Genomic DNA, 27,398 nt, shown 5'->3' with positions numbered 1-27,398 from the left:
CTATGGTGGCCCATTTGCCGGTCCGTATATCTGTTACATAAAGTCTCTTTACGATTTTTTTGTAGTATAGGAAAATAAAACAAAAATTTAACACATTTTGGCTTTTATTAAACAACTGTATAAATTAAAACAAATCCAACAGTCTCAGAAAAAGGCACAACCTATAATACATACATTTTCAAAACTTAATACATACATTATTTTTTTATATCAGCATTTTTATACAAAGATATAATTAGCAGTATATAAATTTAACAAAATTACAAACATGTGTTATCCAAATGAGTACAATCAAACATCAGGTGCAGAAAAAATGTCTAATCAATCAAAGTGAAGTGAATTGTTGTTATTGCTTTTATTATTAGATATGAATTTTAATTTTACTGAATTTATGTATCGTATATTCACTTAATACTATAATCTATTTTATGAGATAAATTATCCTAAGGTAACAAGATGTATTTAATAAGAATTATATAAAAAATATTTTGTTGTTTAATTTTAAATATATTTTTTTATTCAGACACAACTGTTGGCACATTGGGACAAGTGAAATGTAAAATGAGGTTTTATTTTAATAAATGATTAACTATAAAGAAAATAAATTGGTATTTAGAATTACTATTATATTGTATGTGTTTTTACTTCTCTATTGTTTCATACTTTGTTCACAAAATTGGACTTATAATTATTTTATACCTTAAATTATAACAAAAATAATTACACCTTCCATTCATGAACTGTTATCACTTCTTATTTGATAGTAAAAACATAAACAAAAAAATAACAACAATTTATTTAGTAACATCGGATGGACACTTTAATACCAAGTTTTTACAACAGTGAGCATTAAAATTTAATAAAAAATAAATAAATTAATATCAATATTATTGCTTTATTACTAAATTATTCAAATAAATTTCATTTCCTAAGATGTCTTGGGAGACAATGTGATGTTATGAGGTTCTATATTAAATAAAATAATTAATTAATTAAATTTAATCGGTACAACTGAATGTCGTAGAGATAAAATGATGTAATATCTAGTTATGTAGGATAAAAGGAACGCTTTTGCCATTAATCATACTTATTTATTAAACTCAATTGTCAGCAAGATTATTGTTTCGTTAAAATCACAGACAATAATTTATACAGAGGAATATTAAAGAGCCGAACTAAGCTTTTACATCAAACGAATATAGATATATTCACTACCGAAGGCGCGACCCTCAAAGTTAAATCATCGGCGTTCATTAGTATTGAGTGATGCTCGAGCTTACAAGATGTCTTATTGTGCGTTCAGATGTGCACCACGCAGCACAAAAAGTAGGACGTTTTTCACAAGTTTTTCGACACGCCAGTCAGTATCATGGGTTTTAATTTTGTGATGAAATATAAAATTTTTATGTTGTCGTCATCTGGTCGTCAAACTCAAATAAAGGCATAAAGGGTCCACGAGATACTAATAATAAGATAGTTTAGTCCATTCGACCATTTACATGTTTAGCTCGTGATCGTGCGCAGCTTTACTGTGTATGATACGACTAACATAGGAGTCAAAAAAGAAATACAAATTAGATTATATGACTACCTTCGCTTTTAATTTTTACGAGTATTCTGACGTGGAAAGACGCATCTTCGTGAATGTGTATATATCTAAGCAATATTGCTATGTACTGTATTGTCTCAGGAACACATAACAAAGACAATACCGCGTTACAGAAACAAGTGCAAGTATGCAGTAAAGGTGAGTGCGCGTACGAGCGAGGCGGCGCTAGCTGGCGCGCGCGAGGTCCCACAGCGCCAGCTCGGCGAGCGCCGTGCGCAGCTCGTGCTGCAGCTGCGCGCCGAGCGCCGCGGCCACGGGCGCGCCGCGCAGCCACGCGCGCACGCTGGCGCTCAGCGCGCTCAGCGGGCCCAGCCCGCTCGCGTGCATGTCCATGCCACTGCCGACCGCGCACTGTTAGCTCGCTGCTCGACTTACTTTGTATCGTGTCGTGTATCGTGTGATTGTGTTTTTACTTATCATATATTATTAAAAAAAACTTTTTTGTTTATTACTGATTTAAAAGAACTTTTTTTTCATGTTACATATATCCTTTGCGCCTGTAGTTACACTGGCACATTCACGCTTCAAACTTGAATGGCTGCTATTTGGCGGCAGAATACCTACTATTACTACTACATTTTGGGAATGAAATGATCGCCTCCAGGCTGTTTCAAATAACTAAAATATAATCATCATTGTACATGAAAAATGGTTAAAAAAAAAAAGATATATATATATATCCCGCTGAGTTTCTTTCGCCGGTTCTTCTCAGGTCCGAGGTGCTAAATTCCGAACCGGTGGTAGATTTTTGACAATCAATAAGCAAGTGTAAACACTTCTATATTGAATAAAGATTTTTGACTTTGACTTTTGACTAGAAAAGTAGGTGGTACCTACCCAGACGGCCTTGCACAAAACCCGACCATAATGTCTATTATCTATATTTCATTCTTCAATCACACAGCAATGTCGTGTCGCGATGGTTTATTCATTTATACTATAGGTATATATTATAGCACGGGTATCACGTAAGTGCCCAGACCAGTGTGTGTGTGTGTGGGTGTGAGCGCACGTACTCGAGGAGCTGCAGACGCAGGTCGTCGAGTTGCGCGTAGGGCTCCCAGCGCGCGAGCCCCACGCTGAGCGCGAGGCGCAGGCGGTTGTCGCGGAAGGCGGCCGACACGCGCCCGCCGCACGACACGCCCATCGCCTTCACGCGGTACTCCTCGTAGCCCACCTGCGACCGACCGGTTGGACGACTTTATAATGGCATCTTTGTGTGAAAACCCTAATTAATTTTTAATAAGCAGACGCGTAGTTTGAAACCACTACATGAGAGATCCAGCCAAATCAACAAACTACACGACCAATCATTTATTTTAAAATAGGTATTTTAATACCTATATAAGTGATGCACAAAAAAATAATCTTTTATGACTTTTAATTTTCTTATCATTTGATTGATTTAGCTCTAATTTTATTGATCATCATTATTCTCTTGTTTGATGACACAATATATGTAAGTTTTATTACTACATCAAGTCATCAAAGAGAAAAGATATAATCAAAATGTTCTATGTTCTATTCTCTTTGATTTAGACATAGATATTCATACAAAGATAATTGTACTAATATAATATATTTCTAAATAGTAACCTGTAAATCCTTGATACTGAGGATGACGTGGAACGTTGTCTTCAGCGGGTCTGGTCTCGAAACGCTCACGTCGTTGATCCTGTTGATGGTCGCTAAGTTCTTAATCCAGCCCGTGTCCGTTTCCAATTTACCTATGAATGATGTTGAACCTATCTGAAAACAAAAGATAATTGTAAAGCAATACTTGAGAATTATGATCATCCGCCTATGTTATTACCTTATGCAAAAATGTGGCATGTAACGGCGGCAGCTCGAGAACCTCTCGGCAAGTTTGCAGCAACGTCCTCCTCATATTGATTAACACCAGATCGACCACCCTGTTACCATTTTCCGCTATTCGGTCAACCATCGAGCTGGAGATCAAATTGAAAAACCTTAATCTAGGAAAGAATGTATTTGACTTCAATTTGGTTTAGTTTAAGGACTACTAACAAAGACAATACTGCGCTAACTTCGATAAAAAAAACTGGTTTACGAGGGTTCCGTACAAAATTGTTGGTATATAATTCCTTGGTCCATCATGGGTATTGGGATTATTTCTTTGTAGTGTATAACTATGAATTTTTCCTTTATTTGTGCTACACGACATTTACCCTTCCACACAGATACCCTTGCGTATCTCAAAATATACAACATGAACAGGCTAATAAAGTAAGAGATGTATTTTGATTGCGTTCATTTAGAAGATTACTTTGATTTTTTTTACTCTAGCTTTGAGTATTTCATATTAATTTCACTGATATCTTCACGCGTTCCAGAGAAAAAGGGGCCATTGCGTCACTAGGCCGCTTTTTTCATTCTGTCCGTCTGGACAGAATGAAAAAGAGAGAGTGTTCCGAAAAGGGTTTCGAAAAGGGTTTCGCTTTTTTAAGACGCACCCCTAAGAAGCGGCCAAAATCCATATTTATGTTTAAGTTTATATAATAACGTCTAATTATTCGAAAAAAAAAAAATGTTTTTACCTATACGCCTCCAGCAGACTAGGATTGCAGCACATCACTTCTGAAACGCTGGTGGCCTGCCGTAACACTTGCTTTAAGTGTCGTTGTAATTTATGTCGCAGTAAGGCGAATAGGGGCATTGATATCGCAGCGGTGAGGGGCAGGTCATCTGCAATTACATAACATTTTGCAACTGTTCCATTTAGATAAGTTATTTAACAAAACATTTCAGACATGGTGCTAGGATCTGTGGAAGCCCGTCTGCCGTAATCGTCAGTTACCAACTCATATTTTTTGTACCGTTAAACAGCAGTTGTTAGTATTGTCGTGTTTCGGGTTGAAAAAAGAGTGAAGTATAACAAATATTAGGAAAATAACATCTTTGAGAGCCGAGATGGCCCAGTGGTTAGAACGCGTGTATCTTAACCGATGATTTCGGGTTCAAACCCAGGCAGGCACCACTGAAATTACATGTGCTTAATTTGTGTTTATAATTCATCTCGTGCTCGGCGGTGAAGGAAAACATCGTGAGGAAACCTGCATGTGTCTAACTTCAACGAAATTCTGCCACATGTGTATTCCGCCAACCCGTATTGGAGCAGCGTGGTGGAATATGCTCCAAACCTTTTCCTCAAAGGGAGAGGAGGCCTTTATCCCAGCAGTGGGACATTTACGGGCTGTTAATGTTTTTAATGTAACATCTTTGATCTCACGAGTAGTTGCCATTTTCGGTGTGAGAAGTGGTTTAAGCTTCTTGCAGTGGTTACCTACTGTATATGGACATCAATATGGTCCATTTAAAAATTAAATTAATGAGTTATATAAGTCAGATACTGCAAGGGGAACATCAATTCAATAGTAAATCATTAAAAAAAAAACTTAACGTTATAACAAAAACGTTTACTTGGCAATTACCTTGTTCCTGTTCAATTGGGTTTATCGACGTCCCATTTAAGAGTCAATATTTATCGAAAATTAACGCAAGTTTGTGTTGAAAATCGAAAAGCTTAAAGAAATACATTCGAGTCGAAGCGATTTATATCTAAAGCGATATAATTTGGTATATACCTTTACACTTTGGTGTTTATTACAAATGAATTGATCAATTGAATGTAACTTATCTAGAATCGTCGATGTATCAAATCATAATGTAATTGCGGTGATATAATTGGGTTTGTGTCAATATAACAAAACATCAACAACAAATTATTGGATAAATTACGTACATTAACTCCTTATCGGTATTAATGGCCGGTGTTAAATTATTTAGTAATAATTGATAACCAGTGAATATTGTGTTTTTCTTTTATCATAACAATATACATTGTTACATATGTAAACGATTATGCAGAGACGGAATAATTATGAATAAATAACTATTGTCTCGCACCTGTGGCAGATAAACACTGCCTTTGCCTTGGGCTGTTGAAGTTACGCTGCGTTTTTACCGATAAACTAGCACGAACCTACGTTGATTTTATAATATTTTTTTTAAATATTCAAATATAAAAAAAAAATGTAGAAACTATTTTGTTAAGCAAATTGGTTCCTATATTTAAAAGTACCGCAAAAGGCTGAAGCTTAGTCAGGCTGCTAAATTTAAATCTAATGTAATGCCAACTTTCAATCTTATAAACTATATAATTATATATTTTTCGGAATCTTTCAAAAACTACTGAACCCACAATAATTTTCACATCACTATATAGTGTAAAACAAAGTCGCTTCCCTCTGTCTGTCCCTGTGTATGCTTAGATCTTTAAAACTACGCAACAGACTTTTATTAGGTTTCTTTTAATAGGTAGAACGTTTTAAGAGGAAGGTTTATATATATGTAATACATGTATAATATAGTAAAGAAACATTGATCATTTTAGAGGTTTCTGCTGTGATGTCGTAAATAAACACATTTTTTGCGCTTACATTGCAAACGCTTGCTGTACTCTATGAGATAGATCAAAACAATGTACTACAGTATTGTAAACCTTAAAAAGGTCCACAAAAAGTCTGCAATGGTATATGTCTATCCCTTACGCGTAGCCATAACCTCTTTTTATCCTTTACTTTTTACGAGAAATAATGGCTAATTTACGAAGCAATTTTAAGCATTAATCCTTATCCAATTAAGTATCTGAAATACATTGTACATTTAATATAGACCAATATGGCCCTTTACAGCATATCATTTAAAAGATTTTATTCGAAAATCTGTAATAGTTTTGAAATGCAGGGACATAGCGGTTTTTAGTGTCTAATGACAAAAAACCTATGATTGTTGTATATAAAGACATTCTGTAGTACATTTAGTAATAGCATTGCACCCGTGCAAAACCGGGGCGGGTCAAAAATACGAAATTCGATATTTCATAATATGAAGCAGATACGATATAAATAGCTACGTTGGAATGTTCTTTAAACATTAAATAATTAATAATGAATTAGTGTTATACTCTCCGGGGACTATTCTGTAATAACAATTAAAATGCATTAAATTCTATTATTTGTATATAAATTAGGTCAAATAGTAAACAAAATTCATGAAAAAATCTGTAAACTAAAGCTAAAAATATAAAAAAAATATATATGTAAAGTAAGTAATTTAAGGTTAGATGTTATTTATGGCCTGGTGCTAAAAGGGCCAATATCAAAATCCCTAACTATTGACAATCAGAATGGAAACCTCAAACGATGAACAGATATTGTTTATTTCATACAACATGCGTTTGTTTGCGTAATATTTTTGGTCTAAGTAATGTTACTTTTAGCCATATCAGCCAAAAAGAAAAATATTGTATCTGTACTAATACCGACGTTACTACAAACACAAATAATATTATATAATACAATTTTATATGTAGCATTGTAAATTGCCGTTTTTATCACTGAGTTAGATACATAACTGTAAAAATAATCATAGATTTAAAAAATGTTTCATAAAATAATATAATTGCACTGTTATTATTGCATTACTTTCTCTCATGTTACGTTATAATTATAGTATTTGTAATACATACCTATATGCTTAGCGAGCTGCTCGGTTGTTATGAATTCGTAACCTCCACTTCTCTGCGGCGACGGCCAGGATAACTATTTTACATGAAAGGAAAATTTATGAAGATGTTAATAGTAAATGTTATTTCGTTATATAGGTATTAAGAGCCGAGTTGGTCTAGTGGTTAGAACATGTGAATCTTAACTGAATTAAGCGAGTTCAAAACCAGGCCCATATATATATTATGAGCTACATTTCGGTTAAGAATATATTTGGCGATGATGAAGTGCGCGAGCAAACCTGTAAATGTCAGAAAGTGAGAAACTCTTACAAACCTGAATTGGAACATGGTTGGTAATTTCTAAACCTTCTCCTATACAAAGTCCTTAGCAACATTGTATAGCAGAAGGAGCAACAGTCTGCTGATAAGAAATAAATAAATAAATAAATAAATAAAAATAATATTTTCCGAAATTACCTTAACAAGTACTTCATCATGAGTGAATTCTATTCCAGGATTAATGAACGAATATGCGTCATCTTCAATCACCAAGCCTACATTAACGTCTGCAGTCACATTTGACAATGATATACTGAAAGTACAATTAAACATTAAAAATAAAAAAACAACTAATATTAATTTTTTTGAGAAAATTCATAAATGTTAAGTCTATAAATCTATCCGCACACAAATGCATGTATGTTAAATTATTATGGAATTGCATTAGTGTGAGTGACACTTGTGGTTTCATAATGTCTTATTGCGTGAGAAGTCCAAGATAGAGAGAATGGAAAGTCAGGAGTGAATAGATCTACACTGCAACATTGCTTTGGGTAGCAACAGTAACATCTCTTTATCAGCTGGTGGGTATTATAATAAATAATTTTTTGTAAGGCATCTATCAATAACATCAGAACTTAGCAACTTAACAACTCATAGTGTTGAAAAACTATCAACAAAAGCATTATTAGGAAAGTTAATTTTCAGGCACATAGGCAGTTATATACCACACAACACTAACCCCAGTTGAAAAGTTGTTACCCACAAGAGAATAATAATAACTGCTGAAATAAATATAAATGTGTTTATACAAACCCTTTTCTATTCATATGCAAGACCTATTGTAAAAAATAATTATTGTTTTAGTAATCATAGTATCATAAGTCCATAGTCCAGATCAGAGTCAATGAGACAATAAAGTAAAATAAACTATATTCAGGCTGACACAGGCTTGAGTAACATAATATATAAATTCTTTAGGTATGAAATTCTTATTAAAATTTATTTATTATGCTTGATTGAATGATAAACATATTAACAAGAAAAGTATGTGCAAAATTTCAGGTCATTTCTTTCTTTACACTTGTTTTAAATTTATTTGCAACATTTTACTCACACTTAAAAACAAGTTAATTTATTAGTTCCGGTTAGTTAGTTAATTAATGAGTAGTTTGTAAAATATTGTTTGTTTATATTTCATAATTAAATAATTATTCATAAAAACTTACAGAACATGTCCTTCAGCCATGACCGGTATGAGGTTATAGAGGTTCTCATTAAATGCATTATATAGTCCTTTTATATTTACTTCTCCGAGGGAGCATCGCAAAGTTAGCCCCATTGATTTCAGATCTAAGGATACTGCTTGCATGTGGAATGTTGGAGGCCTTAGTAACTCTAATCTGGTTAAATTCCTAAAAGTTTTTTTTTTTTTAATTGTATTTTGCATAAAAGATAATAATTTTATGATTTAATGATGATGTTTGTTGTACGTACACCTGTGTATTTTTGGCAAAGTAGGAGACGTCTTCCAGAATATCTGGTTTAATTTGCTCCCCATTTTTAGTCTGTTGCAACGCGACATTCGTAAAACTCTGCAAGTACATAATTGGATATTTTATCGGCTAATATAAGGTTTGCGGATTAATAAAGAATAGCTAATATTTACTCTCTTAATAACGTCCTGAAGGTTCGGCTGTACTTTCGTCAAGAGCTCATCGAGCTCTTGCTCTATATCAATAGTTTTTTCTTCCGTCATTATAACAAAAACATTACTTGTAATTTTTTACATTACCTAGATACGTATAATTTTAATAATTAACTCATAACTATAAGTAATTTCGAAACATATTGACGATAAATGCCACAACATCTACACTTTTTATAATGTACAGATGATTTCACTGACAGTTGCTTGCTTTGTTGATAACAGTCGTTTGTCACTTAGCTCTGACATTGACGTCAATCGAGTCAATGTCAGAGCAAGCAATCTTTTCAAGATTTTACTTAATATTATTATATATTTATCCAATTAGCAATCTTTATAAACATTTACATTTTTTTATTGTAATTTGACTATAAATAAAACTAATTGAGAATTAGGGCATTTTTATAATTATAAGATTTTTGAACGGATGTTTGATCTCTGCCAATGAAATCCCCTTCGTATCTATAACAAAAGTTATAATACCCGGCACGAATCTTGACTCTGCGCAGTAACAAAAAATAGATGTCGTTTGAGGTGCGGTCTGAGGCGAGGAGCGCGTTACTATAGCAAACAAGGCCGCCATTACTAGTAACCATAGCAACGGGTGGATGCGTGGCCCCGCGCAGTGCCACCGCGTCTCCCGTCGCCCGCGCATGTTCCTGTGTTGTCTTAGTGTACGCTCATTAACATAAGTTATTATTATATAACGGTTTTATTGTGTAAAATTGTGTTTGATTATTAACTTTGTTTTTGTATTGTTGATTTTGTGGGTTGTTTCTTTTGTTATTATAGTAAGATTTTAACGAAGTATATTAAAATGCCAAGAAAAAATAATATAGTTCTAAAAAGACAAGCTCGGAAAATGATTTACGATGTTTACTGTTTTTTAAAAAACGAAGCTAATGGCAGAAGTGATACTCAAATTAAAGAGAGAACAGCTGAAGCAACAAAAACCTCTCTATGCACTGTTCGGAGAATCGTAAAAGAAGCTGAGCAGTCAGAATTTCTCACAGTATTCCGGACGCCTGGAAAAAAACATGCTAGATCGAAACCTGTAACTGGTATAGACAATTTCGATCAAGGAGTTATCAAAAGATGCATTCATAATTTTCATTTAACAAATAATGAAATCCCAACAGTTACGAAACTTCTGACAAAACTGCGATCGGATATAAATTATCAAGGATCTGAACGGAGTCTTCGACGCATCTTAAAGGATCTAGGCTTTAAATGGAAAGCAACAGAAAATAATAGAAAAGTTCTTATTGAGAAAACCAGTATAAGATTACAGCGAATCAAATATTTAGAAGCAATACAAAAGTACAGACATGAAGGAAGGCCCATAATTTATACTGACGAATCGTATGTCCACGCTTCGCACACAAGTTCCAAGGCGTGGACGGACGGTTCAAAAAAAGGTTTAAAAAAACCGATATCCAAAGGTCAACGGGTAGTTATGGTACATGCAGGGTCTGAAGCCGGTTTTATACCAAATGGTTTATTAATGTTTAAATCCGGAGCCAAAACGGGCGACTATCACGACGACATGAATTATGAAAATTATTCCAAATGGTTAACTTCACAATTAATACCAAACCTACCACCGAGATCCGTCGTGGTAGTAGACAATGCATCCTACCATAATACACAATATAATTTGGCCCCAAATTCAAACTCCAAGAAATGCGACATGCAAGCCTGGCTGACTGAAAAAGGAATTTCGTTTGATCCAACAATGTACAAGCCACAGTTGTACGAACTAATAAAAACGAACAAAGAAAATTTAAAAAATTATAATATCGATAGATTATTAGCACAACACAATCATAGTGTCCTTCGCTTGCCGCCCTATCATCCGGATCTGAACCCCATTGAAATGGCGTGGGCCGCAATCAAAGGTTACGTTAGCAGCAAAAACGTAGCGTGGAACGTCACACGCGTTATGGAACTGGTGAAACAGAAGGTAGATGCTATGGGATCAAGTGAATGGCAAAAGTTATGTTCAAAAGTAAGGTCTATTGAAGACGACTATTGCAAAAGCGACCATGTAGTGGACCAGTTGACAGACCAACTTGTTATTCAAGTGGGAGATTCAGATAGCAGCAGTAGTAGCGATTGGGAAGTCTTTGATGATGACGAACCCGGTCCGAGCACCAGTACCAACCCCAGTACCAATCCAAGAACTTCGACTTCATTTGCTGATTTTGAGGGTTTCACGCCGTTGAGTGATAGTGATTAATTTATTTTCTAATAATATTTCTAAATTTTATTTTTATTTCTTTTTATTTATTTATTGATACAATAATTACTAAATATACAATAATTAACCCGTTGTGTTTTATTACGTACCTACCCTTTAATATATTAAATATTTATTTTAAGCTTTTTAGATAGTACGTGATTTTCGCAAGGACTGTACCTGCGCAGAGGACGCCATGTTAGGTCAAGTTTCGTGCCGGGTAGTATAATAAAAAGCGACGGGGCTATACTTGTTGAACCGTTTGTACGGTAACTCGAATGGTTTAACGTCAAGGCTTTCGCTGTTTGATTATTATTATTAAGGTAAATGTATATTTCATTTATAATGGTAAAAATAAAATGTTTTTTATTTAGTTATAATAAAAAAACACAGTTTTTAAGTTTTTTTGACACAACATTTATTTTGTACTATGTTTACGTGTTTTGTTTTACTGATTTTTTAAAGTGGTTGACGTTACTTTTTAACGGGACGACTCTTAGCGGAAGTCGTCTATGATAATAATTAAAATTCCTCAAGGTATTTTCATTTTCGTTAGGGTCGTTAACACCTATCAAAGTCTTATCATGTGTAATATTACTTCTATCCAAAGCTGCTTCAAAAGAACTAGTTATATTAACTAACATATTATCCTCTCTGCTGTTGCTAGGATGTTCTTCAATTGACCCTTCATACACCGTAGCTTGAGAATTATCATGTGATACGTTACTTTTTTCCAAAGCTGCTTCAAAGGAACTGGTTATATTAACCAACATATTATCTTCTCTGCTGTTAACAGGGTGATGTTCATCTGACCCTTCATACATCGGAGATGGAGAATGATCACTTGATACGTTATTTTTTTCTAAAGCGGCTTCAAAGGAACTGGTTATATTAACCAACATATTATCTTCTCTGCTGTTAACAGGATGATGTTCATCCGACCCTTCATATGTGGGAGCTGGAGAATCATCTCGTGATATATTACTTTTTTCCAAAGCTGCTTCAAAGGAACTAGTTATGTTTACCAACATATTATCTTCTCTGTTTTCTTCTTCAGAAGGATTCTGTTCACTTTGTTCTTTAAACGTTGGAAGTAACGGAACTGAAAAAAGCGACATTTTATTCGTATTGAGTTCCAAGGATTATTTTGTGAATCGAGTAGTTTAAAGTTAACGTATTTTGCTTGATTTTAGCAATAAACATATTTGGTGTCGGTGTTCAAATACGTATAATTTGTACTTAACGTAACGATATTTTGCCGTCTGATTAAGTCACGAGCTTCCTCGAATTATTAATTAAAAATCCCTTATCCACTTTGAAAATAAATACTATCAGTTCGATTTTAAAATCTAAAAGATCTTACAGATTTAAAAAGTATGGCAGACAGTTTTGTATAAATAAAGGCCTATAATCTTTGAGTGATCGTTTTTGAGGAGAAGGTTTTTGAAGCCTATTCCACCATACTGTTCACATAAAGATTGTTGAATACACATGTGGTAGATTTTCAGACACATACAGATGTGTTTTCGTGATGGTTTTCTGCATCGCCAACACCGCCAAATACAAAATGAATTATAAACCATATTTAACTTAGATAAAATCGTGGGGCATGTCTATAACTTAAAAAAATATATGTTTAATAATAAAATCTTACTGCATTTGTCTAGTGTCCCAAGCATATTTATATTATGCATCAAGGTGTTACTCATAATGGCAATTATATGTCGTTCAAGCAAATATTTGAAGTTCGATATCATTCTATTTGCTGGACCTTCCACGGTTAAAGATTCTGGCCTAAAATAAAAAAATTGTAATTTAAAAAAAACTTAACCTATATAAAAATGTTTCGTATTCATCAGAAAAGTGAACATTATTCTAGGAGCTAGCCATGCGCGAATGATTTAGTACCATTGTTTTTTTATTCATAAAGTTGAGGCGCTGAAACAAATACATAAACTTAGTGACATAGGACCTTAAATGGTTGGATCTGATCGATTGGTATTCATCTCTATCGTTATGACGCATGAGCATTTATACCGAAATTCATGGTAGCTCCGTAACACTATGCCTAGCTTTATCACCGCATCACAATTTGAAACCAAGTGATAACGATTTTGAACATTATTGCCACACGCAAATTGCGAAACCATGCGAAACGAAAATGATCCTTAACACATGAGGTTTTCAGTTTGTATAAGATTATAAAGATTGGTGTCGATGTAATTTTCCATAACCTCTAAATTAAAGTACATTGGCAGACTTAAATATGCAAGCAGTTTATTTGTGACGTTACAATTAGTTTAGTTAACAAAAATAAAATAAAAAGTTGTTCATACACCAATAAATGTATGTAGCTTAGTGACAAGCGACTCAGTGATTAGTTTGAACAGAATTTATAAGTTTGGTTAAATGTTTAAATTCTAAATAACAAATATATAATATAAAAAGAGCATTAACTTTAATATAGTAAAAACATTTGAAAAATAAAGTAAATATATTTCTGCATTTTTCATTTGTAAATTTTTTTTTATGCTATAGCCATATATTTTATGCGCCTGAGTCACTTTAGTGTTGTTTTTTTTTTATTTATGTAAAATGTGAATTAAGTTTACAATTTACTTTGCTTGTTCCAAGAATCTAAAGCTCAAATCAGCTGTGTCTGGTGTCTTGACCAAACGAAGTCCCATATGTGCAGTCAACTCATCCGCCGTTAATATCAGAATACCGGTGACGGGGGGTAGGCCAGATTTAAGGATTGCGTCATATCTGTATATTAGCTGAAATTCAATAATGGAGTAATTAAAATTAAGACATTAAAGAGCAAGATATTTTAGCATCTGTTCTTTGAGTCTTGGCATATGAACTAAATTAAAAAAGCGTTCTCTATATTTCTTTAAAAACCAGGATATAAATTTCTCAAAAAAAAATATACATTCGAATTTCAAAAACACGAGTTTTTATCAAGCATTTAACATACCTTCAAATCACTGAACCCGACTACAGTATCCACTTTTCTAATATCTTCTAATAATTTGTCCTTAGTGCCGGTAGCTATCGCCCGTCTGTAAATACTATCCAGCCCTCGTAATACTCCGTCCCTTAATCGGACTTCCTATATAAACATCAATTATTTACTACATAGTTAACTCTTCACCATCATTAAATGGAATTGCAAAATTAAATATTCAAGTTAGCAATGAAATTACTATTTCATTGCTAAACACTTAAATCCAACAATATTATAGTACATTGTTAAAATTTCTGTCATATTTTTCTTGACTTATTTATACCATATATAAAGATGAGTTTGGATACGTCACGAAAGTGTATGAAACTGTGAAGCGCAGATATTTATACAATTATTTCATATATTAAAACCTCCGAAATGCAATACACCTCCTGCTATAAGTTTTATGTATATTTGCTAAGTAGTTTTATAGTTGATCTTGTTTTGATGTTCATTAATTACGTCTAGTCTTTATTATTTGATAATAAAATATCAAATTAAAAGTTCTTATATTGATTTTAAGTTTATTATTTAATTTGTATTAAATATATTGTGTATAAGTATTTTTAAAAATAAAAATGACAACTCAATTGTGCCGTTGCACTGAAATTTTTATTTTAAAATTATTGTTATAATGCTTTTTTTTTGTCAAATAATCTCTTTTACCTTATCGTTGGTGACGAATATAGTGAACGCGGGTAGTTGCACGGCGTCCGCTTTTATATCGTGTATACGTTTGATAATCGTGTTAATTGCGTTATCTGTGAAGTTGTTAAGGGCTATTGTCTTTTCCCGATTGTAATTTCTGAAATAATGATACAAATATTAATATTTTCATAATTTTTAGCTTAGAATAGAATACATACATATATTTTAAAACGAGTTGTGATTCTTAAAGACAGATATATATGATATATCCAAAAATAGATAATTTAAATATTTGTTGTTGTTACGCATTGATAAGAATAACCGTTAAAAGATTAACATCAAAATTCACATTTATATATTTATATGTATATTTATATCACAATAACTTTGATCCCTTTGATGTGCGCTAAAAACCGTCACGGAACGCTTTGAACATATGTCTGACAGGTACGACAATATGAGACCAAATGTGTAAGCTTAGTCTTGAAAGAAGTGACCACTTCTATGAGCACATGTCTGGCGGCAGCTTAATGACTAGCTTAACACATCCCAAGCTCCTGGCTCTAATTGTGTTATATTTTTTTAGTTGGAGTCCAGAATCTAGAGATGGCTCTTTACTACTCCACTGGAGAAATCCAGTGGGGCTGCGTCTGATTTTTTAATTCCAATCGGATTCTGACATTGAACGAACTGCGAGTGCACTGATTCACACACATATCGCCTGTGCGTAGGTTAGATTACCCACAGAATGTAGACTATAATAATATGTTATGTTTAAATCAACAGCTTACAAGAATTCCTCATCCTCCGCAGCTACATAATACATGAGGTAGTCGTTGAAGTAATCTTTTAGCCACTTGTCTAAGTCAACTTGTAATCTCTCGATGAATACATCTGCGGGAATAAGATTTATATATTACATGGTAATGTTAAACCCAAGTGACAATGTTTGACTTTGTTCTTTTAATTATATACGAAATAATACCAAACAGTTCAGTAACTTAGTAGCTACAAAAAATCTACTATAAATATATATATTACAAAAAAAATACATATCTCAGGAGGACTCACTATTTATAATAAACTAGTGGGTCTCCCGCGAAATCTCGCGTTTATTTTAAAGATTTATTAGGAATTTCAAAACCTATGACAGGTTTGATTGTTGTTTTGATTTAATTTCACTGTAAACCGACGACGTCTGTTCGAACGTATTACATTTGTTTTTTTTTAACAGTAATAACTCCACGTCCTACCCGATCAGTAACTTTTTTCCACTCTCTAAAATTTATCATTTATTAAATCGTAACAATTTATTCAATTGTAATCAAGAATCCACTTTATTTTTCTGCACATCTACGGCTGGAGCGCTTCAAAATAAGACCATAACCGATCTTCTACGTGTTGCTATCGTCAACTAGGACAAAAATCGGTGCGCGAGTGTGTTTATAAATTCGTGTAAAAACGATGGCCAAAAGCCTGCGGGATGATATGTACGAAAAACCAATAACACCTTTACAGAGTGAAGAGCGTCTTGTTATGTGTATTTTGAGATTCGAGAAAGCAGGCTTACTTTTTTAATTAATTTAGGATCCTGTTATCAGAGATCACAAATTGTCAGTCGTAACGTTTATTATAAAAATATACTATATATATTTCTATATATCTTATATACATAGTGAGTTTGGCATCATATAATTCACATGAGAATAAATAGACCGTAGAGATATGTGTTATAATTTTCAAACAACTTAAAAACAAACACGAAAATTTAAAACTAACAAGTAGAAAGTTCACTAATCATAATGATCATCAAACATCAATTAAAGCATGGTTAGTTTATTGAAGGAACATTCGGACATAAATAATGAGTATTAAAAAAGCTCCAAATTAGTATTAAAACATGGAAAACTGCGAAGAAATCTAATTAATATATTAAGTGACAAGAAATTATTATAACAGTTCGTTTCAGACTTAGAGAGATTTATGATTTACTGGTAAAAATGATTACTTATGTTTTTCCGATGCAGTTTAACTGATGACGTAGAGTTCTTAGTTTTGTACTGAAATAAAAGTGATTACTCTTCAATGGTACGGGCTGTTATAAACACGCTAAAATTATTTTTAAATGAAAAGATGGCAACACCTATAATTTATTAAATCAATTTATTTTGTTCTTAATTATAAAAAACAGCCAATAAAATACGAGAAATGGTTGTTGAAAAGTAAAAATACGATAATGTATTCTATATACGATTTATCTGTATCGACAATATAAATAGTTAATCAAATCGGTATTCGAAATATTATAATATTGCAATCGTGTTAGTATCGACTTCTCAAGAAACAAAAAAAATATCAGGCGGAGCTTACTTAATAAAATTGATAGGAACTAGCATTTACTTATTGTATATAAAAATAAAAACTATGACAGAAGTGAAACTTTGTGGTATATTTCCTTTTTGAAACATTGTACTTAAATTCGACCATGAAATTTTATTTTCATCATATCTAATGAAGTTTTACTTCAATAATAAACAAATATATTTAGATAGATTTGTTTTTATGTGAACTAGGTATTTTTTAATTCAAGGTCAAGTGGTTTTTTAATCTTTATTTCTCCTACAATTGGAATCGACTACAGGTAATATTGATAGATTACCACAGATTCTGTGACTATTATAATACGAATAATATTTACCATCATAAGTATGTCGTCTATTAACACTTCTGAAATGATCAATTCAATACTTAATCTATTCGTCAAGAATCGATAGCGTCCTTCCATTTTGTATCGTACATTTTTTAATAAAAGTCTAAAAATAAAAAGAAATGGAATTTTACTTGATTAACATAGTAATTGTTGGATTTTATTTTATTTTATGAAAATAATTACTGTTTTAAGCAAGAGGTCGATATAACCGCGTTCACGTTATTATTCATGTAAGTATGAATAAAACTTTTTCTATTTAAATAGGTTTTCATAAGCAGTTTTAAAGGTATAATATTTTATACATCCTTGTCCGTGATGGTTCCGGATTAGAATAGGACCTCCCCAACTCTACCCGTGGGTGTCGTAAGAGGCGACTAAGGGTATTCAAGGCCCACTGCATATCACCTGCACTTAGGGCTACCCGCACGGTGGCGGGTAAACCACCACGACAGCATTCCCAAGGAGGGTTGGTGTCAGGCAGGCGGCCGACCATAAAATCTTAAGCCAAAACCCTTAGCAGCATGGATACTAAAAACCATTCGAGTGATAGGGCTAGGGCGTACCCCACAGGCGACGCGCAGGGGCAGCACCCGGCTCCTGTGGGAAATGGACAAGGGTTGTCGCACCGGAACGGGCGGGTGCGACGTAAGAAGCGAGCTCGAAGTGTGAGAGAGTTAAAATTGAGGTGTGCAAGTTGGAATGTAGGAACGATGTCTGGAAGAGGAAGAGAGCTAGCAGATGTTTTAAAAAGGCGACGGATAAATGCAGCGTGCCTGCAAGAGACAAAGTGGAAGGGTGCAAGGGCTAGGGAAATCGGAGAAGGATATAAATTATTTTATTGTGGAAGTGATGGCAAGAAAAATGGTGTGGGTATAGTTTTAGATAGTAGGTTAAAAGAATGTGTGGTGGATATAAAAAGAGCGAATGATAGACTGATAGCGATTAAACTGATTGTGGACGGCATGACACTGAATCTAGTAAGTGTGTATGCGCCGCAGTCCGGCTGTGAGGAGAGCGTGAAAGAAAAGTTTTGGGAGGACTTTGATTGCCTGCTGATGAATATACAGGATAGCGAGGAAGTCTACGTGGGTGGTGATTTTAATGGCCATGTAGGAAGAGAGAATGATGGATATGAGAGAGTGCATGGTGGGTGGGGATTGGGAAACCGGAACGCTGACGGTGAGACACTTTTACAAGCTGCCTGTGCCTTCGACCTGGCTATAACAAACACGTGGTTTAAGAAAAAAGAGGAACACCTAATAACCTACAAGAGTGGCCACCACGCGACACAGATAGACTACTTCCTAGTGAGGCGGAGGAGTCTATGCTGTGTCAAAAACTGTAAAGTGCTGCCAGGCGAAGCATTAGTCGCCCAACATAGGCTTGTGGTGATGGATGTTAAATTAAGTGTCTCCCCCAGAAACAGCCAAATACGGCCCCCTCCAAAGACAAGATGGCGTATGTTAGAGAATGATGAATGTGCTAGTAGATTTAGGAACCATATAGTGGAGAAAATTATAGAAATGAATGAGATGGAAGAGAAATTGGTAGATGATTGTTGGAATGAGATGGCCAGGCATATAAGGAAGGTCGCAAAGGATGTGTTTGGAGAGTCGAAAGGAAAAGGTCTGATAGATAGGGATACATGGTGGTGGAATTTGGAAGTGCAAAATGTACTGAGCGAGAAGAAAGTGGCATTTAAAGAATGGCAGGTTGTAAAAAATGTGAATACAAGTTTAAAAGATGAAAAAAAGGAAGTTTACAAGGAATTTAAGAGGAGAGCAAAGAAGGCGGTAGCAGTGGCCAGAGCTAAGGCACAAGAAAAGTTGTACAACTCACTGGACAGCCCTAGAGGCCAGAAGGAACTCTACCGAATTACGAAAGAGAGAGAAAGACGATCGAGAGATATAACACATATCAAATGCATGAAAGATGAGGCTAGTAAGGTGTTATGTAGAGATGAGGAAATAAAAGAGCGATGGAAGATTTATTTTGAAAAGCTTATGAATGAAGAGAATGACTGGAATGGTATTCTCCAAGAGGCACAAGTAAATAAGGGATTAGTAAGAGAAATAAGCATGGATGAGATAATGACAGCAGTCAAAAGTATGAAAAATGGGAAGGCTTTGGGTCCAGATGACATACCAGTTGAAGTATGGAAGGTGTTAAAGACTGACGGATGTATGTGGTTGACTTTATTCTTCAATAAGTTGTTGCATGAAGAAACCATCCCTCAAGAATGGTGCAGTAGTTCGCTAGTGCCCATCTTCAAAAATAAAGGGGATATACAGGATTGCAACAACTATAGAGGGATAAAGCTCATGTCACATACTATGAAAATATGGGAGAAGGTAATAGAGAGAAGATTGCGAGAAGAGAGTGAAATTGCCCAAAATCAGTTTGGGTTTATGTCAGGTCGAGGGACAATGGACGCTATTTTTGCACTCCGCCAATTGTGCGAGAAGTACAGACGTGCTCACAAGAACCTGCACATGGTATTCATTGATCTCGAGAAAGCCTATGATAGGGTGCCTCGTGAAGTGTTATGGTGGGCATTGAAAGAGAAAGGTTTGCCTGGGAAGTATGTGGAGTTAGTCCGTGCTATGTACAGGGGATCCTGTACCTACGTCCGATCGTCTGCCGGCAACACTGACCAGTTCAGTGTGGCTGTAGGGTTGCACCAAGGGTCGGCTCTAAGTCCTTACCTCTTCCTGCTGATTATGGACGCTCTAACGGCGAACATACAGGAGGAGGCACCCTGGTGCATGCTTTTTGCCGACGACATTGTACTGGTTGGTGAAGATGGACCTGAGATCCAGAATAGATTGGAAGATTGGCAACAGAAACTGGAGAATGTTGGCTTGAAAATCAGTAGAACGAAGACTGAATACATGTTCTGCGATTTCGGCGGTCTCTCCGGTCCTGAAGCCATAGCGCTTGATGGCGTAGCCCTTCCAGTCTGCTCCGACTTCCGGTATCTCGGTTCACTCATTCAAGGCGATGGCGAAATAGATCGAACGGTAAAGCACAGGATTAACACAGGGTGGATGAAATGGCGGCAGGTTACGGGAACAATTTGTGACCCCCGTATTCCCCTTAGACTTAAGGGGAAGATCTATAAGACCATGATCAGACCTGCTATTCTATATGGATCAGAGTGTTGGGCTATAAAAGGGATGACTGAAAGACAATTGCATGTGGCGGAGATGAGAATGCTGAGAGCAATGTGTGGTGTTACGCGAATGGATAGAGTAAGGAATGAGTACATAAGAGGAAGTTTGAAAGTGGCACCGGTAACCGAGAAGCTATCTGGAAACCGGCTGTCTTGGTATGGGCATGTTATGCGGAGGAATGAGGACCATGTTGTGAGAAAGGTTTTGAGTATGGATGTGGATGGATATAGAGGTAGGGGACGACCCAAGAAACGATGGATGGATTGTGTGAAAGACGATATGGTTAGAAAGAATGTTACTTGTGAGATGACGTCTGACAGAGAAGTATGGAAGAAGAAGACATGCTGCGCCGACCCCAAGTAAAATTGGGATAAGGGCAGGAGGATGATGAGGATGATGAATATTTTATACATCCTTTATCATTCAGTATAATTTTATCGAATCCTTTATGTACATAATTCTTAAATAATGTTAAATAAAATTTCTCGTCTGTTATCTCAACGACTTGAGGCGTGTTTAATAAAGTATAGTTTTGATTTATTTATTTCTTAGTAATAATACAATATTGTTAGCAATTTTGTTTGTTCTCACCAACCTATTAGGCTTGACGGTAGGTATGTGTGTCGCAATGTAATAATAATCTTTTCATACTCACTCTACTTGTCCGAAAGTAGGTTCATAGGCAAGGTATCCAGGCTTAGTGGCAATTGTCAAATCATAAGAGCCAAAGAGATGGAGATCGTTCAGACCGATAGAGGCTTTCATTATCAGATTCGCGAAGTCGTTGTTGATATCAGTCACACGAAACACTGTGTTGTTGCGAAGCTTCATTCGATGGAAGAACCTCAAATACCATTAAATATAATTGTTATTATTAATATTCAAAGGATACAAGATAAGTATTTTATATTTTTGAATCTTGACATTTTGTTTTGTTGATTCATATAGTTAATCTTTTGCCATCAAATATCTATCATGTCAATTTATAATTATACATTCGACGTGAACGTATAATTGTATAAGCAACACATATACAACAAGCAATAATTACTAATATTTTATAAATTGACATTGCTTACACTGCAAGTAGCGAAGCACTTAAATCCGTTGGTCCGGCGTCTGAATTAGTTCCGGTCGTGCCGGATTTGCCATTTCGTCGGATTATTAGAGAAAACGAAATAGACTGCAAGTGTGTTTTGTAATATGAACGTTTTAAAAAAAATTTAGGTCTTACAGGACAGACTTAGGCATCTTCATCATGCAGTATCCACCAAGATTAATTCCAGCGGGAATCACATTCTGGTTTCCTTGCGCCTCGTGGAGAGTACGTTCGGCGATTCCACGGCTTTTCAACAGTGCCTGTGATTATGTCATAACAATATTAAAAATTGTGATGTTGGATCGAAGCAATATTTAACTTCTTAAATGCTTCTTGTTAAAATTATAATGTTCAAAAGATATTTTTTTAGTAAGAATAATAAATTAATTGAATAAGAAATTCTTAATATAGGTATCTATATATACATAGATTTTATCTTTTCTAAATATAACTTTTTTGCCCAGTTTACTAATAATACTTTGTTTAGACATAAAAAAAAAATCCAACGTAACAATAACATAGGGATTATTTAAAATAAAATGTTAATTTTGTATTATGTTACAATTTAGAGAATACAAATTATTATTATTATCAATAAAAGAACAAGAAAACAAAATACAAATTAGTATTACTTTCCATCAGTGGTAAGATGAAGAAGAACTAAGAAATGTACAATTAAATGTATAAAGAAAAGTAAATCATGTTATAATACGTTACATAAATAAAATAAAATTATATATATATCATGTCGTTTTACTTTACATTACACTACTTTAATGAATTTGGAAGATTCTAAAATTTTATTGAAGTAGTAAATTTTATAGCCGTAGATAAAACATCATTTATTTCAATAAAATCTGATCGCTCGCTATCATCGTCGGACGACTTAGATTTTTATGTTTACAATTTAACAGAACTCGTTTTAACAGACAATTTTGTTAGTTTTTTTACGATCGTCGTAAGTTCTGTCTAGTCTAAACAAATTACATACTTAGACTCACCACGAGCATATCTTTGTCAAACTCTTGACCTCCTACGGTTCGCTGAAAATTTCTTCTAACTTTCTCGTAACGTTCTGTAATATATTAATCGCTCAATCCCTTAAGCAGGTCATTACTATCGACATCAAATTGGTAAAAACCGTTCATTATGTATATGCATTTCATATATCTCTTAGATCGTCTGAAAGACTCATGCTAATTTCGGTAGACAGTGAAGCAAAACAGTGGAGTTATTATAAGATTCAAAGAAGAGTGGGACTATAATAATTGTAGCATTTAAAGGTTACAAACACGCTTTTAAAAACGCAGAAATATCGTCGTAAGTCACTTTTCAACCTATTTTACCAATGAGATATTATGTTAGATTCATCAGATATTCTGCCGCTAAACAGTAATACTTAGTAACCACAGGCACAAGCAACTTAAAATATTAGTTCCCAAGGTTGGTGGCGCTTTGGCGGTATAAGGAATAATTAATATTTCATACAGTACCAATGTCCATGGATGTGATAAGTGTATTATTAAATGTAACTTAATATATTGTTTGTATGTTCCGCAAAGATTACGGTTTTAAGTATTAGATTTGATTGATGTGTTGATTTGAATTCTTGTATAGTTTAAGTTTGTGTCTTGTTTTATCGTAACAGCATTTCATAAAAAACATGTTAACTGTTTGTAGTTGAACATAGTAACAAGTCGATTGATGTATATTCACTCAAATGTATCCAGAAGATTTACCATCAAGAGCGTCCATGATCTTGAAATGTTCCTTTGCATTGAAAGAAGTCCAGCAGTCATTTTTACATTGAACGACTACATTTATGACTAAAACTCCAATCGCCAATAATTCTTTATTTGATATCATTGCTTTCCGTGACATTGTTTTGAAAAAAGTGATATGAGAAACGGTATAATTAATTTTTATTTGATATTTTATCGAACAATTTCACAAATCATTTATATTGCAATCAGTAACTTTGCTATTCCGTTTTTTTAATTAAAATTCCACGTTAAGAATATAAAGTAATCTTATTTTCGATATACACTACTGTTTATAAAAACATAAATGTGCAAAGTATTATTTTTTTGGTACGTGACATACATATTAAGTGTGGAGCCTGCAACATTAGATGGAAAAGTTCAACAGTATTTTTCAAGCGGTAAGAAATGATTCCAAATCAATCAATAAGGAAGAGTTCGATAAAATAACTACTTACAGAATAACTAGATAGATACCAGATATTTAAAAAAAATTGAGTTTATATCTTTTTTCCATACAATTTTTTTTCTCGTTTGGAAAAGATTCTTACGCTTTTCACCCATGTGAAGTGCGGGACTATGTGGGACTCGTCTATGTCTAGAGCGCCTGGCCATGGTCATGTAATTGCTTGCGCACGCAACCGTGACGTTTCTTTCAACCCATGGGCAAATGCTGACAGCACAGCGGTGTTCCCAACGAGAAACCTATTTTTCACATGTCTAATAATAAAAATATATTTTAAAGCTCCATTATTTTATTTATTTTGTTTAATATGATTAATGATTATATATTAGCTTGATATTGATTTTACTTGCAGATGTTTTTAAGGCTTTACAAAAACAATGGCAGGGACATAGGAAATCCTTCGAAAACGCAATCGTATTGGTGAGTTAATGACAATATTTCATTAAAATATTTGCAGAAATTAATTTGAATGTAACGTATGACGTATACGCTTATTTAAAAATCCAAACACGAGTTACTGGAACTTATGTTTTGTTTTTATTATTCTCTTTCACAACCATTCTCGTGATTCTGTTGCTTACGACTGTCACAATGTCTTGGCGATTTGGGTTCAGAACGGCAAACAGAAACCAGGTCCGTAGGTCGACAATCATTCAATTTTACGTAAAGATGAACTATTATCGTAGAGACATATTGCTGATTGTCATTTTTTTATTTGAGTCAATTGAAAATAGTGAGTAAAGTTGTACGAAGTACTTTGGTTTATAATAGAACGTTTGAATTTCAGGCGTTAAAGGATAACTATGGGTATAGAGGGATGAACGTATACGTGAGGCGAGCGGCGGACTCGTTTCGAATGGCTAAAGGTTTATTTTTAACTGACAATGTCGTTGATGTGTAAGTGGATTTTTTTACGATTGCTGATGAAATTTTTATTATATTTTTATTGAGAATGGCAATGACAAAGGTATATTACTTCATACATGTGCTGTTTGTGTAAGTGACAATTTATTTATGATTGTTTTTATAGTGTCAATGTAATTTAAATCTGGATATATGTTAAAATCTATATTAGGTTTTGGTTTGGTTGTAAAAAAAAATATATTGTATATTTTTTATTTCGTCATAATGATATTAATATAATAATTTATAACACTATTAAATAAATCATAGTTCAAAACACCCATCATCTCAATTATTTGTAATTTCAAAATACAATAAGTTGCTTCTTATATCCGTCTAAAGGTTCGTTATTTCTTTTCTTAAACCATTCCAGATTACAATTGAGGCAAGCAATACTAATCTTTCATGTGCATAATTCGTATCATTTATCATCATCTGTCAGGAAATTTTTATACGTCGAATGAAAATCTTACACATGAGCATGTTAAGTTCCAAATATTCTTCTCAAATCAGAGAGCAGGCCTTTGTCCATCAATGAGACACTTGCAAGCTGTTACTTTACTTTTCTTTATCTACATCTTTTTCATTTTCTAATTAATCAAACGAAATCTCAAAATATACACACATATACTTTACACTTTAACTAAATTTCTTATATTTTATAAAAACAAATGGAGTTTAAAATGTATTCGTCTGTTATAGGCTTTTATTTGATCTGTCCCTCACGAGCATACCTCATCTCAACATGCCGGAGGTTACATTCGCGCTCGCGTCCAATGTCCTGAAGGTGGAGGCTGGTCTCAGCCAGATGATAGTGCAGTCTTCATACGTGCTGTTCAGAAATCAATCTGATATTTTGAGTACCGTGCCTCAAAATCCATATGAAAAATCACCATTCGCCTACGAGCAAGTTGATAATACTGGAATGTTAGCGTAAGTTCACAATGCAATTAATCACACCTATAGTTAAAAAAATGTATAGAAATTAAAATAAATAAAAATAATACATAAATCAAGAAAATTAAATCTAAGTAAACTTGTTAATCACGCACCGAAGCCGACTACATAAAAGATCCTCAACAATAGCAGTCAAAACAGAATGAGTAGTGCGCATTCATCTTTGCATTACCGAAACCGTCCTTGCTTTGAGAATGGGGAAGAATTCTAGGACAGTTACAATCATGGCTTCTGCTCTGCATAAACATGACTGCTTCATTCAAATTCGATCTTGGTTTTACTTTTTCTTACTATAATGTAGCTACGTTACTTGGTAATCTTTATCCATAAAAAGCTTCGAACAAGGTCACCTTTACATCCAGTTACGTATGGTCTTACACAGATTCGCGAGCTGTTCTGAGCATGCTAGCCTGCACTTAGAGAGCCTCGTGCTTTCCTCTTCATATCGCGTTAGCCGTTTTGTCTTCTTTGAGAATATGATTCAAGTATTAAAACTTTTAAAAACCCGAGCTGACTTATTGTCTCGAAAATATTAGTGGAACCGTCACCGGACCAGTATTAAATGAGCATTTCTGTTTTCACTACATTCTATTCGAGCCCATGGCGTTTAGCAAGCTGGTAACAAAATTTAGCACTTTTATAAGAGTATATACTTGGGTAACATGTCGTCAGGTTAGCTAACGCATACGTTACCAATGTGAAAACGGAATTTGGTATCTGTTTTTCAATAATAGCCGTTAGTCGTTGACGTATATGTTAAAAAGGTCCGGTGAAGTCAGCCCTCTTATGTAGTTAGTACAGAGTGCGTCGCCCTATTTAACATAGTTAGTTGGCTTTCCTACTAAAATCTCCACAAGTTTACCAGAACCTTGGCAGCAACATACCAGACGACTTGATGGAAAAAATATTGTAGCCCTCATTGTTATAATTATAACTAGTAGTAGAGAAATACATTTTAATCCTTGTATTATTTTAGTATCGTTGCAGATGATTGTAAATTGGTTGGCTTTGCATTGGCAAAAATGAGTGGGCAGTCGATTAACTTAGGGCATGACACCTTTCAAGTGAAGGACTGCACATTTAGCGTCGAGGTAAAACTTTTTCGGTTATTTTACAAAATAGCATTTACCAGTAACAGGTTGTAATAGAAAATACAAATATTGTATATTATTAACAGATACCTTCGCAATCTCAAGGAGTACCACCAGTTATAGCGCCATATTTTTCTAAAAAGCAAGGTAATAAATTTTGATTTAATGTAATATGGACATCCGGACATATTTTATGCTTTATTTGTTTTTAAAGGTAAA

At 34.1% G+C, this 27,398-nt stretch overlaps 4 protein-coding genes across 4 annotated transcripts; 2 read left to right on the top strand and 2 right to left on the bottom strand.

The window, feature by feature from the left end:
* Positions 1-111: 111 nt before the first annotated feature.
* LOC125068470 lies at positions 112-9,329 on the bottom strand. Its single transcript, XM_047677604.1, has 10 exons — positions 9,088-9,329; positions 8,916-9,013; positions 8,648-8,833; positions 7,617-7,731; positions 7,161-7,233; positions 4,168-4,315; positions 3,423-3,558; positions 3,206-3,358; positions 2,626-2,786; positions 112-1,946 (listed from the first exon to the last, which is right to left on the bottom strand). Exons 1-10 carry the CDS (start codon positions 9,175-9,177, stop codon positions 1,775-1,777), a joined length of 1,332 nt encoding a protein of 443 aa, XP_047533560.1. The 5' UTR covers positions 9,178-9,329; the 3' UTR covers positions 112-1,774.
* A 1,253-nt stretch (positions 9,330-10,582) lies between these two features.
* On the top strand, positions 10,583-11,365 carry LOC125068368. Its single transcript, XM_047677468.1, has one exon. It carries the CDS (start codon positions 10,583-10,585, stop codon positions 11,363-11,365), a length of 783 nt encoding a protein of 260 aa, XP_047533424.1.
* A 133-nt stretch (positions 11,366-11,498) lies between these two features.
* Positions 11,499-18,223, bottom strand: LOC125068367. The gene is made up of 8 exons (XM_047677467.1): positions 18,136-18,223; positions 15,812-15,914; positions 15,039-15,177; positions 14,343-14,477; positions 13,985-14,142; positions 13,020-13,159; positions 11,964-12,467; positions 11,499-11,545 (listed from the first exon to the last, which is right to left on the bottom strand). Exons 1-8 carry the CDS (start codon positions 18,221-18,223, stop codon positions 11,499-11,501), a joined length of 1,314 nt encoding a protein of 437 aa, XP_047533423.1.
* Positions 18,224-18,251: 28 nt separating this feature from the next.
* LOC125068366 lies at positions 18,252-27,302 on the top strand. The gene is made up of 5 exons (XM_047677466.1): positions 18,252-19,671; positions 24,581-24,648; positions 25,016-25,125; positions 25,834-26,064; positions 27,266-27,302. The coding sequence occupies exons 1-5, from the start codon at positions 18,252-18,254 to the stop codon at positions 27,300-27,302; spliced, it is 1,866 nt and encodes a 621-aa protein (XP_047533422.1).
* The last annotated feature ends 96 nt before the right edge of the window (positions 27,303-27,398 follow it).

The sequence above is a fragment of the Vanessa atalanta genome, chromosome 13 (genome assembly GCF_905147765.1).
Source record: "Vanessa atalanta chromosome 13, ilVanAtal1.2, whole genome shotgun sequence".
Taxonomy (NCBI): Eukaryota; Metazoa; Arthropoda; class Insecta; order Lepidoptera; family Nymphalidae; genus Vanessa; species Vanessa atalanta.
This window is presented reverse-complemented; position numbering and strand designations above follow the sequence as displayed.

What these genes read in the sequence shown, in the direction of transcription:
- LOC125068368 (XM_047677468.1), top strand. Translation starts at nt 10,583, where the DNA reads ATGGTACATGCAGGGTCTGAAGCCGGTTTTATACCAAATGGTTTATTA.
- LOC125068366 (XM_047677466.1), top strand. Translation starts at nt 18,252, where the DNA reads ATGGATACTAAAAACCATTCGAGTGATAGGGCTAGGGCGTACCCCACA. An exon ending in ATGCATGAAAGATGAGGCTA is followed by an intron (nt 19,672 to 24,580) that starts GTAAGGTGTTAT and finishes TTTTACTTGCAG; the next exon opens with ATGTTTTTAAGGCTTTACAA. An exon ending in TCGAAAACGCAATCGTATTG is followed by an intron (nt 24,649 to 25,015) that starts GTGAGTTAATGA and finishes TTTGAATTTCAG; the next exon opens with GCGTTAAAGGATAACTATGG.
- LOC125068367 (XM_047677467.1), bottom strand. Translation starts at nt 18,223, where the DNA reads ATGGTCGGCCGCCTGCCTGACACCAACCCTCCTTGGGAATGCTGTCGT. An exon ending in GCGGGTAGCCCTAAGTGCAG is followed by an intron (nt 15,915 to 18,135) that starts GTGATATGCAGT and finishes TTATTCCCGCAG; the next exon opens with ATGTATTCATCGAGAGATTA. An exon ending in AGATTCTTGGAACAAGCAAA is followed by an intron (nt 13,160 to 13,984) that starts GTAAATTGTAAA and finishes TTTTTATTTTAG; the next exon opens with GCCAGAATCTTTAACCGTGG.
- LOC125068470 (XM_047677604.1), bottom strand. Translation starts at nt 9,177, where the DNA reads ATGACGGAAGAAAAAACTATTGATATAGAGCAAGAGCTCGATGAGCTC. An exon ending in GCAGCTCGCTAAGCATATAG is followed by an intron (nt 4,316 to 7,160) that starts GTATGTATTACA and finishes ATGTAATTGCAG; the next exon opens with ATGACCTGCCCCTCACCGCT. An exon ending in ATGCCACATTTTTGCATAAG is followed by an intron (nt 3,359 to 3,422) that starts GTAATAACATAG and finishes TTTTGTTTTCAG; the next exon opens with ATAGGTTCAACATCATTCAT.